The following is a 13,257-nucleotide window of genomic DNA, read 5'->3' on the forward strand; positions in this document are numbered from 1 at the left end:
TTAAGTAGTATCCCCTTTTTAGCAATCACTTGCTTTCTAGTATCCGCTGGAGTCTGTCAGACATGCAGGTATTTGGAAATGTCATCTCCTGTCATTACCTTGTTTGTTGTCTGAAAGAGCTTATGATTCTGTTGTGGCTGCACTATAGTTGTCCAGTTATCAAGAAAGGATTGAACTGAAATTGTTGTTATGTGGATATCTGCTTGATCCCACTTCCACAACTTAAGAAAATGACAAGTGTGTGGCCATCTGTGTGAGTAAGTCTTAGGACTTCTTGCAGGAAACCCTGAGAACAGATAACATTTTGAATGGCTTGTTTGATTTGCTGTCAACCCACTGGTTAGTGTTACCAGTTATGGCAATTATTTGAGAAGAGTTGGAAGTCCACAATTAGGTGTGACCATTCTTCACGGCAGTTGGAAATTTGACCTAGTGGGTGGTAAACAATGCCACAAGTGTCAATTTTGTTAATGGAGAACATATATGCCACCATCTTGGCTGTCCCTGACAATGAGCCCGGTGCACAGTTCTGTTTCATTTGAAGTGAATTGGTATGCTTATGAAGTGTGTGGTTACAAGAATGCTGCAATAATGTAGACATGCCATGGACATGAGTGTCACTAAAGTCTTGCAAGAGATACTGTGTGAGTCTTTCTGTTTTACTGAGATGTTTGGAGAGCTGAATTGTCACCTGTCAAACAGGTTAATTCCAAAGATGTGTACAAAATCATGACTCCTAGGTTGTGCAACGTGAGCAAACACAGGGCACAGTGTCTAGTACAACAGGGTTAACACATGTTGTCTACAACACCAGATGTCTTGGTGGGAATTTGCAAAGTCGGTGTGAGCTTCTCCTTTGTCAATTCTCCTTGTTTTCAAAATATTAGCAGGTGATGGTGTCACCAGATAGAGATCATAAATGTGCACATATTGATGAGTAACACCTCGCCAGTAAGTGCATGTGTGCCTTATACATGACGGATAAGATCCAAGAGAAATGGCAGACTTCCTTGTTCACTTGCTGTTTTAAGGTTTCGATTGTTTCGCTATTTCAGGGTCAATTGTCATGCTTCTATCATAAGGGCAGTTTTGGGACACACACAAAACGGTCTCATCCTTTCAATTTAAAAGATTTCTGAATAAGCACGACACATGGTGCCTGATTCAAAGAAGCGTTTTGTAATGGTTCAATCCCATTGAATAACGTTCTGTGAACCACGCCCATAGTCTACAGACTTCCTTATTAGGGCAGTATTTTGCAATATGCATATTTTTAAATGTACCTTCACTTATCCTGACCTAAATTGTAAAATAGTTGAAATCAGATCCACACTGATTTTCCTTAAAAGGATATCTCCTTTATTCCATTTGTTCCCAAGCTTGACTAAGAACTTTCCACTTTAGCTGGGTAATTTCCTAAAGCGTATCCTTGGATATAGTTCAAGGAACCATGCCACCATTTCTGTTATTCGGATGGGTCTTAACTTAAGTGCAACATAAAACTAGCCCAGATGAGAATGGCAAATGCACATAGTCCAGGTGGATATGCATATTGCACTTGGGTCGGTATCTGCAACCCTACAGTCTGTTTACCCGCACTTATCAGTCACTTGTCTGTACTTAACCCTTGCACTGCCACCTGCGGCCTGCACTACTTGTTTTTGATCCTGTGTCCTGCACTTGCACTTCCTCCCCTTCCCCTGGCACTTTTCCCCTGCCCTCTTCCCTGCACTTGCGAGATCTCAATGTCACTAGGCCTAGTAAGATCATTGTCTTTATCCTCCCTGTGTTCCCCCAGCCTTGCCTCGTCGCGCCTTGAAACACTTGTGTATAGACACGTTATAAATGTCATATCATATCATACCATACCATATCATTGTAATAGAGTGTATAAAATAACAATACCACGTGGCTATTTTTGTTTGGGACACTCAACCCTTTAGTAAAAAGTAAACAATGGAACAATAGTGGCCGTCACTGTAAAAATGTACATGGGATGAAGGTTCAGGTCCTGAAAGTGATACCTTATGAATAGAATGCCATACCATGATTGCATGACCAATTGCATAGAAGGAGCAAAATATACTGAATTCCAGCTAAAGTACGTAAACATAGAATGCCCCTTTATAATGCCAACACATGGCACATGTTCCACTCACAGAGCTTTGCAACGATTGTGAGGAAGTCCCATGGCAATGATGCAAATCAATGTTAGGTGTAAGGCATACGATTTGATTCAAAACCTTCATCTTTCCCCTAGTACAGTCTGCATCACGGCGCTGCAGCTGCATGATCAACAATCATTAGTCATAAGTGGTGGCTCAAGCCGACCCGAGGGTCTATGGCATATACTATTTGCTTCTCTGAGGAGCTTGGGGTTGAGAGGCAACAACAGAGTTCACATGGGGGGGCTCATTTTGTGTTAAGTACGCCACTGCTCACAGTGGATAACCATAATCAAGCCGTCTTGGAGCACAGCATAAGTACGTGGGCCCTTATGCCAGTTCTACGGGCCCTTATAGCAGTGCTAGACTCTCATTAAGGCAGCATCTTCGTATGGGGTGCATGCCTGTGTACCACGAAGACTCTGGAGGTAGATAGGACCCTTTTTTTATTTTCGTTACATCGGTGCAGACCAAGGGTGCCTCTCCACCTCCCAACAATCACGCCTTTTCATAACTGCCCAGTAACATTGGCGGCCCACATTCCTGGTGTAGACTGAAGCCTGGGTGGCAGTCCATGGCAAGGCTAGGGTTGAAGGCTGTGGTGAGAGAGAACTGGTGTCACTCAGCGCCCAACACCTCTCTTTCCCCGTCTTGTGGCATTTCAAAGTGTCATACATAAGTGTCAATAAAGGTCAACCATCCATGAAATTAAGTCATTATCTCATTTTATTGAGTATTGATCTTCAGAAATGCAGATGTCCTACTTGTGCGTTCGCATAACAGTGTGGACAGGGCCTTTTTGCCTTCCCTTTTTGTTGGAATAATACGCATGCCCATGTTAAATTATTTGTGTAATTTACATACTAAATATTGCCATTTAGGGCATATGATACCATTCGCAAATTGTGATTTTTGTTTTTGGTCCTACAACACTCTGAGACTTGCCTTTTCATGCATTTCTATTTTTTTTTTTTACATTTATTTTCAGGAGGTTTGTACTCACCAAAGTGGCAGTTATCCCAAAAGATGCCTTCTCTGGATTTGAGGACGTGGAAAATATGTATGTATTACACTTACAAATGGAAAGCTTTGTTGGACAGTTACAATATTGTTCTTTTTTCAACATAGAAACAATGTCAAAGCTTTAATGTCCTCTTGCTGCGTGTTTCCTATCATGTCATTGACGCTCGCGCAGGGAAAAAACAGAAGAACATTAAAAAGAGAGAACTCTTTGTTCCAAAACAAGTGTCAGAATCCGGTCTGCAGAAGATCCGGCCTTATTACTAATTAGATAGTCATTCGAGATTGTTATCATCATCATTAAAACATCAAGCGGTCAGCATAAATCACCAAGCAATGAGCAGTAAACATTGGCGCGAAGTGCCCTTTTTACCCCTGTTTTGCCAGAATTAGGAGACCCAGCCGAGTGCAATGAGGCAATGTCATGAGAAGGAGCACAGGTTCCCAGTCTGCTTTGGGTGCTTTGAGGCGGCTGTAGTATCCGGGTCTCCTGTGAACTATTTAGTGATTCACATCTGGATCAGTGGTTAATAATGAAGTGTATTGTCCAGATTTCGTTGTAAGAAAATGCAATTAAGTAAAGATTAATACTCATCACAATCTCATAAATTATTGGATAGTAAGTTAGACCTGGGTTTTAGGTGAAACAGCTCTGACACATTTGAGCTAAAAGGATACATATACAATTTGAAAATAATAGTAAACTCTATTTTTCTCCTAGAATTTAGTTTTAAACAACAATCTATGTTTGTGATGTGGTGTGATCTGTTAGATAGTTGATTGTAGATATATATGTGTCTATCTTTCAGTTTTTGATTGTGTCAGATATATACATTATTGCTATTCTTCAGTTACATTTTACATGACAAATGTATGTGTACGGTTTGCTTAGTAAACCAACACACAAATAAAATTAAAGAAATCTACTTGAAGGTGCAGCGTTTTCCCAAAGGAGTATCTGGGTGTTGTAGTTACTAGATATAAGAAGAAGGGGTCTGTACATTTTAATGAAAAACATGGACACACACTAAGAAATAGATTAAGGATTGAGAAGTGGTGAACCAGCCGCCTATAATAGTTGAAGGAAGGATACTGTGGAGCTGTGTAAACAGAAAACTCTTAAGTGCAGGCTAAAAACAGGATACCTTGAGTACAGTCACCAATTAGCTGTAAATTGGGACCGGTGTCTTGGTTCTTGAATCAGCAGGAACTGCTATTTTCAGCTTGTGTCTGAATTGATGGAGAGAGATTGTGAGTTTTCAGTCTAGGAGGAGGTTATTCCATAGGGCAGATGGTAATCTGAGGACAGCCTGTAGTATTTTTTTTCATTCCTAGTGGCCTATTATCACAAACTGATCAGCAACGGCTTGGCTGTGGGCAATCTCTTGGCTTCTAGCGACAGCAAATTTATTGGCCGGTGAGTGCAACCTGTTGGTGCAGAAAAATTTGAAGAGGATTCAGCAGGTGTAAAACCTTGGGTATCTTGAAGGGAAGCCAGTGGAAGTCTCAAAGGAAGATGTTATCTAATGGAACGTACTGTGAGGAGTTATCAGACATGCCACTGCATGGGAAATATTATTGAGAGCCACGAGGGTGACGTCTGGATGAAGGCTTTAGCTCACTTATGTGGCAAAGCATGTAGGATATCAAGAATATGAAATGTTCAAACATTTTTATGCAATTAAAAAATCAGCTCCGTTGGCATGTGGCTGCAGAACCGTTGTAATATTGTGTTAAGTTGTATGAGTTCCGATTTATATCATGAGCTGTTTTGAAAAGCAGTTTGTTTCTGAATGTAAAGAAAAAAAAAAACAAGTGGTTCCTGTCAGTGGATACTTCTTCGATTTTCAAAGCTGTGAGGCCTAACACAAATACAGAGAAAAAATAAATGGATAGTCTTGCACTCAAAACCCTGATCCTTCAGGTGTAATATATTGATATCCAAGGTTGGATCAGTAGAATGGGATGACACTCTTATTCCATATTCAAATTTGTATTCAATTAATTAATTACATAAGAAAAAAATCATCTAAATATCATAAAACCTGATAAAAAGACACAGTTTCATACCAACAATCATGGCCACATACAACAATTCATTCAGACATTTAAACAGTAAGAACACCCAAGGTGTTTAGTGCATCAATGGGCATTGGAAAAATAATGTTTCCCTTCTTTGAATACATTGAGCAATGACCCAGTCCCTAATATTAGGTGTCGTGGTCTATCTGATACCGAATTGCGGTCAGGTATCTTTCACAAAAACGTCAACACGTGTTTCGGTCGGAGACCTTCTTCAGGACGTCAGGCAAAGAAAAGTGCTTCTCCCTGTTCTTATCAAATATGGGCCCGTACAATCTAAAAACAATCATAAAAACAGAGTGTCATCCCTATTACTTCTAAATAGTGACTATTAATCTTACAATGTGACTCAGATCTCTTCACACATCAGTTCTTACTCACCCCCCAATTTCCAAATAAAAGGTAGGTGAACGGGAAAATGGACTTTAATCCTACACCGGAAACAGTGCCAATACTGTACCTGTGGAACCAACAAACAAACACACATTTCAGTGTCCGGGATGATATTAATGACACTGCAAAACATACAGTGAGATTAGGGAAACCCAAAGAAAAATACTTACAGGCTCCCACACTGTGGCTCGAAAATCTTCACCACGATTTCATGACCCAAGGTACCTCCTGGGTCAGCGTATAAATTGCCGACTCAATAGGCCATATGACGTGCTGTAAGACGAACACATAGTGGGACTCTAGTTAGCACATAGAAAACTCTTATGCACATGTTTCCACACAACGGAAACCGTTGCAACCAATTACATAGTCTATATCACCAAGCATGCAGCTACAGGTGTGTATAACTCCAACCAATCCAAAGTGAAATCTTTTCAAGAGGAAATTTTCAGCAATTACACTACTAGTGGCACCAACCGACCAGTGCAACACAATATCACTATGTGGCATGCTGGTCCTTTTTTCTCCTTTTTCTTTTCCCTTCTTGTCCCGAAAAAGCCCTTGTTTCCTAACCCCATGGCCCAAAACACCACTCCGTCTAATACCGTGGAAAAAACACGATTTTGTACATATGATTTATTGAACAACCCCCCCCCACAAATGTGGGGCTGTACCGTAGCAGTAAAACACGCTATCAACAAAAAAGATACTTCATCCAAACTCTAGACACAATCCAACCCATGTCTACCAGTCACCACAGACCCATGTGGGCTCGTGAGTACACACCGACTCAAACATACAGAGCGTCGGGAGATGGCGAATCTAGTCACTACAACCGTTTATGCTCGCAAATGCAAGCAAACTTGAAAACGAGCATTTATCTTTTAATACGACAAGGAGATTCCTACCACCGGCCGCCACAATTCATTCGGCTCCAGTCACTCCAACCAAGAGGAACTCGACATAAGAGAAGGACTATCTTTTTTCTTTCTTCAAAGACAGTGATTGACACTAAAAAGGGACAAAACCTCAAAAGAGGACCAGACAGCCGTCTACATCAGGTCACTGGCGCGACGGCATAGTGTGCGTTTCAAAATCCCCCACCTCACCAACTATTTACCTGTAGAATCAGACCTCATGTTAAAGACCATACTATTGGAGCAAAATTTAACCTCACTCCCTAATTAAAGGAACTGGGTCCATTCCTCAATACGGACATGTAAACAGTTCCACTTTACAGAATCTTTCATTTTTTCCATTTTTTCGAAGTGACCCTTATCAAGTATGAAAAACAGGATAACACAGGATCGAATCCCATGCTTTAAAAAACATTTTTTACAAATATTTTTTACAAACCTTTTCATTGTGGATTCATTGTATCTACATGTCCATCATATGAAAACAAATGAGCAATGACAGCCTCCCATTTTTTCACGCGAGAGAAAGAACAATCGCACATCATTTGTGGTCCCCATTCGATATCGTATCCGACAATTCAGTACCTTGAAACTTTTGATATCCAACACTGGACTCTTCATATAGACAGTGTCATTTCTTATTCACACAGAAAACGTATATATTCATATACAGATACAGAATCGAATAGGTTGATAATAGCAAACCCATACTTTAGTAAATGCATACTTGGTCTGTTCAATTGTGAAGACCCAGCATAATTATTTGTATAAATCTACATTATTAATAGTTTCTTTATCTTTATTCCCCAGAATGTAGTTCTACTATCAAGGCCCATACCAGTAACTCATATTGGACCTTCAGTTGGCTCAATTGGCTCTCAACTTTTGGTAATCAAATTGTTCCACTCTACTGAAACATTAAGACCATTATGAACAGTACTCAGGGTGTGAATCCATTTCTGTTCAATATGATGCAGGGTTCCACCAATGTCACCTCCTCTCATGTTAGTTTTGATATGTTGCAATACAAACCACCTCAGGTCTGTATCCTTATGTTGCATCTTAACAAAGTGTTCGACAAGCGGTTTGTCTATCACTCTATTCCATATGCAACTTCTTTGTTCAGAGATGCGCTGTCTAACTTCACGTGTGGTCTTATCCACATATAACAATTGGCAGGGGCAACTAATGATGTACACTACATTTTTCGTCAGACAGTTGGTGTGGCAATTCATTTTCCAGGTCCTCTGACCATATCGAAATTCACGTTTCGTCTCAGTTAGGGGGCACGCAACACAACCACCGCACTTGAAATGTCCTACAATCGGTGGCAGTCCCCATTGGTCATTGATAGTGTGTTCTCTTGTTGGCTCCCTATATGTATGGAACAGTTTTTGTTTGAGATTTTGGTTACGCTTAAACACGAACATAGGTTTTTTCATCAGCGATCCACGTTGTTTAACGAGATTCCAATGTTTACCAATGATTCTCTTTGCATCCCCACTCACTGGATTAAATGTTGTGACACATACCAGACAATCATTTTTGTTTCTTTCTTGTTTCGTGAGGCAAATATCCCAGTTAGTGTTTTCTGCAGTTTTTGCGTATTAAGAGGAACTGTTTTGAAAAGGATGAATTTAAATTACATGCAGATCAACTTAAAGAAAGTTTGACCAATAGGGGGTACCCAAGAAGGTTAATAAAAGATCAAATGAAAAGGGCAGAAAACACTAACCGGGATATTTGCCTCACGAAACAAGAAAGAAACAAAAATGATCATCTGGTATGTGTCACAACATTTAATCCAGTGAGTGGGGATGTAAAGAGAATCATTGGTAAACATTGGAATCTCGTTAAACAACGTGGATCACTGATGAAAAAACCTATGTTCGCATTTAAGCGTAACCAAAATCTCAAACCAAAACTGGTCCATACATATAGGGAGCCAACAAGAGAACCCACTATCATTGACCAATGGGGACTGCCACCGATGGTAGGACATTTCAAGTGCGGTGGTTGTGTTGCGTGCCCCCTAACTGAGACGAAACGTGAATTTCGATATGGTCAGAGGACCTGGAAAATGAATTGCCACACCAACTGTCTGACGAAAAATGTAGTGTACATCATTAGTTGCCCCTGCCAATTGTTATATGTGGGTAAGACCACACGTGAAGTTAGACAGTGCATCTCTGAACATAGAAGTTGCATACGGAATAGAGTGAGAGACAAACCGCTTGTCGAACACTTTGTTAAGATGCAACATAAGGATACAGATCTGAGGTGGTTTGTATTGCAACATATCAAAACTAACATGAGAGGAGGTGACATTGGTGGAACCCTGCATCGTATTGAACAGAAATGGATTCACACCCTGAATACTGTTCATAATGGTCTTAATGTTTCAGTAGAGTGGAACAATTTGATTACCAAAAGTTGAGTGCCAATTGAGCCAACTGAGGGCCCAATATGAGTTACTGGTATGGGCCTTGATAGTGGAGCTACATTCTGGGGAATAAAGATAAAGAACATATTAATAATGTAGACTTATAGAAATAATTATGCTGGGTCTTCACAATTGAACAGACCAAGTATGCATTTACTAAAGTATGGGTTTGCTATTATCAACCTATTCGATTCTGTATCTGTATATGAATATATACGTTTTCTGTGCGAATAAGAAATGACACTGTCTAAATGAAGAGTCCAGTGTTGGATATCAAAAGTTTCAAGGTACTGAATTGTCGGATACGATATCGAATGGGGACCACAAATGATGTGCGATTGTTCTTTCTCTCGCGTGAAGAAATGGGAGGCTGTCATTGATCATTTGTTTTCATATGATGGACATGTAGATACAATGAATCCACAATGAAAAAGTTTGTAAAAAATATTTGTAAAAAATGTTTTTTAAAGTATGGGATTCGATCTTGTGTTATCCTGTTTTTCATACTTGATAAGGGTCACTTCGAAAAAATGAAAGATTCTGTAAAGTGGAACTGTTTACATGTCCGTATTGAGGAATGGACCCAGTTCCTTTAATTAGGGAGTGAGGTTAAATTTTGCTCCAATAGTATGGTCTTTAACATGAGGTCTGATTATACAGGCAAATAGTTGGTGAGGTGGGGGATTTTGAAACTCACACTATGCCGTCGCGCCAGTGGCCTGATGTAGACGGCTGTCTGGTCCTCTTTTGAGGTTTTGTCCCTTTTTAGTGTCAATCACTGTCTTTGAAGAAAGAAAAAAGATAGTCCTTCTCTTATGTCGAGTTCCTCTTAGTTCGAGACCCTGGAGCCGAATGAATGGTGGCGGCCGGTGGTAGGAATCTCCTTGTTGTATTAAAAGATAAATGCTTGTTTTCAAGTTTGCTTGCATTTGCGGGCATAAACGGTTGTAGTGGCTAGATTCGCCATCTCCCGACGCTCTGTATGTTTGAGTCGGTGTGTACTCGCGAGCACACATGGGTCTATGGTGACTGGTAGACATGGGCTGGATTGTGCCTAGAGTTTGGATGAAGTATCTTTTTTGTTGATAGCGTGTTTTAGCGCTACAGTACAGCCCCACATTTGTGGGGGGGGGGTTTGTTCAATAAATCATATGTACAAAATCGTGTTTTTTCCACGGTATTAGACGGAGTGGTGTTTTGGGCCATGGGGTTAGGAAACAAGGGCTTTTTCGGGACAAAAAGGGAAAAGAAAAAGGAGAAAAAAGGACCAGCATGCCACATAGTGATATTGTGTTGTGTTGTTGCACTGGTGGGTTGGTGCCACTAGTAGTGTAATTGCTGAAAATTTCCTCATGAAAAGATTTCACTTTGGATTGGTTGGAGTCATACACACCTGTAGCTGCATGCTTGGTGATATAGACTATGTAATTGGTTGCAACTGTTTCCGTTGTGTGGAAACATGTGCATAAGAGTTTTCTATGTGCTAACTAGGGTCCCACTATGTGTTTGGCTTACAGCATGTTATATGGCCTATTGAGTCGGCAATTTATACGCTGACCCAGGAGGTACCTTGGGTCATGAAATCGTGGTGAAGATTTTCGAGCCACAGTGTGGGAGCCTATAAGTGTTTTTCTGTGGGTTTCCCTAATCTCACTGTATGTTTTACAGTGTCATTAATATCATCCCGGACACTGAAATGTTTGTTTGTTTGTTGGTTCCACAGGTACAGTATTGGCACTGTTTCCAGTGTAGGATTAAAGTCCATTTTCTCGTTCACCTACCTTTTATTTGGAAATTGGGGGGTGAGTAGGAACTGATGTGTGAAGAGATCTGAGTCACATTGTGAGATTAATAGTCACTATTTAGAAGTAATAGGGATGACACTCTGTTTTTGTGATTGTTTTTAGATTGTACGGGCCCATATTTGATAAGAACAGGGCGAAACACTTTTCTTTGCCTGACGTCCTGAAGAAGGTCTCCGACCGAAACACGTGTCGACGTTTTTGTGAAAGATACCTGACCGCAATTCATTATCAGATAGACCACGACACCTAATATTAGGGACTGGGTCATTGCTCAATGTATTCAAAGAAGGGAAAGATTATTTTTCAAATGCCCATTGATGCACTAAACACCTTGGGTGTTCTTACTGTTTAAATGTCTGAATGAATTGTTGTATGTGGCCATGCTTGTTGGTATGGAACTGTGTCTTGTTATCAGGTTTATGATATTTAGATGATTTTTTGCTTATGTAATGAATTAATTGAATAAAAATTTGAATATGGAATAAGAGTGTCATCCCATTCTACTGATCCAACCTTGGATATCAATACTAACACAAATACAGCAATATCATCAGATTGTCCTATGCATCAACATGCTGTAAAAAAGTCAATTTCAATGTTTTATATGTGTCTCTGTACGTGTCACAGGCTGTGTGAAATGGCCTTGTATGCAAGAAGGTGGACATGATCATGACTGTTGTTTTGAGTGCCCATGTATTTATCTACTTAAGTCCAACCTGCCTCTACTGTAGATAAGCGGGGTTGGACTGGCTACGTGGCAACAAGGCAATGAACAAAGTAAAGGCCCACCATCCTATTTGGGACTGTTGTCTTTTTTTGGACAAACGGTTTGCTTTTCACCCAAACTGGGCCAGTTTGATGAGGTACTTCACTAAGAAACTAGACGTTTTGTCCAGAATTACTGAACACATATTCTTTGAAATGCACAATGAGCAACATGTTTTACCCAAAAATTCCTCTTTGTGCACCACTCAACAGTTTGCCACGAAAGGAATGAATTGTCATTTGAAACTGAGGGCCACTTTTTCAGTGGTGCCCAAGACAATCCTGTGCACCAGTATGACCCTGAGTATTTCTATTCGTCTAATTTGGAGTGTGAACCAGAAAGAACATGGTAGAAAGAGAACAGTTTGTCTTCTCTGCTCTTGGATGCAAGGGTGAGAGACAGAAGTGGAAGTGGGCGGGAACTAAAGTGTACAGGATTGCCCTACGTTTTGTAAAAATCCACCACTCTTCCCTTAGTTTGTCACCTAGGTCAGGAAAGCAGGTAACAAAACCTTTTTTTGTATTATATCTCCCCTACTGGGGAATGAAACCGGGGCCCTTCTGGTAGCACCCTTCTGGTACAACTAACTGAGCTATCACGCTGGCTGTGGATCATGTTTGTTTATTTGAAAAGACTTCTTTGGACATAACAGCCATTCCCAAGTTGCCACATAGCCCTGCTCTGCAGTGGCCTGCGTTTGTCTTCCACAGTTAAGCATGAATGGCTGCAGGCACAGCTCTGGTGCAGATAATGGAAGGGGTGTGTACAGATATAGACCTGGGCGTGTCCCCTAACATGTGGGGATGGCGGGTGATTGGAAAAGGGAAGACTGCAAAAAGCTGCATGTGTGGGACAACAAATGTAACAGTTGTAATTTAAAATGATTTTCATATAAATGCATTTTCTTTCACTCAGTCTTTCACTCAGTCTTTCACTCAGTCTTGGTAGTACTGTTGTAAAAGACAGCTGTTGTGTGGTGTAAGGGTGGAAAAGCAGGAGCCAGATATAGGGTTTGAATTGGGGGGTCATTATGGGGTTGACAGGGAGTGGGTGGGGGAGGGGAGAAGTGGGCAGGGCAGAGGGGGGCTGCATTTTTATACTTGTCGAACCCTAGCGATGGAAGGCAGTTTGTATAACTATTGCTAGAGGCGAACGGGAGAGTTAAACAAAGAAAAGAAAAATACACTCAAGTTTGGAGGCGGCTTCAGCAAATTCTGTGGCTCTACACCAGTGAATATGTGCGGGCCTCATCGAATTTCAAAGACAGAGGTGCAGCTATTTGCATGTGACTTTTTCATTTAGACGGTGATTGACCAGCCGTGTTCATTGCATTATGGGTTCTGTATTCATAGATTATGAATCCAGGAGCGAATGCAAAGAAAAAAACAGTAGTGGATAACCACTTCCGGAAATCAATGTGTCCTGTTGGCTTGCATGCTATTTAGAGAACTTAACCGGGACTAGGCTTAAGTACTCATGGAGCCAGATTCAAATTGTAATTGCAGTAGTTCAAAATGTCCCCTTCTTCGTTCGTTCTTTGTTTACTGCTGAAAGCCTTCCTTAAACGAAGTGGCAACCAACAGCAAACGTAACTAAGGCAACTAAAATCCACAGCCACTTCTTCTTAATGATCTGCATGAAGACACTGAAGTGTTTGTGTTTTTAA

The 13,257-nt window shown here is 40.7% G+C and overlaps 1 protein-coding gene across 1 annotated transcript in view; it reads left to right on the top strand.

Annotated features, from left to right (window-relative positions):
* The window catches only part of FSHR (follicle stimulating hormone receptor), a 2,702,145-nt gene that overhangs the window by 984,662 nt on the left and 1,704,226 nt on the right, over window positions 1-13,257 (top strand). Inside the window, exon 2 of the mRNA XM_069608399.1 lies at window positions 3,154-3,225. Within this exon, the coding sequence (XP_069464500.1) occupies window positions 3,154-3,225 (72 nt within the window). The remainder of the gene's footprint in view (window positions 1-3,153; window positions 3,226-13,257) is intronic.

This window comes from Ambystoma mexicanum, chromosome 4q, assembly GCF_040938575.1.
Source record: "Ambystoma mexicanum isolate Mex_15411 chromosome 4q, UKY_AmexF1_1, whole genome shotgun sequence".
Lineage (NCBI taxonomy): Eukaryota > Metazoa > Chordata > Amphibia > Caudata > Ambystomatidae > Ambystoma > Ambystoma mexicanum.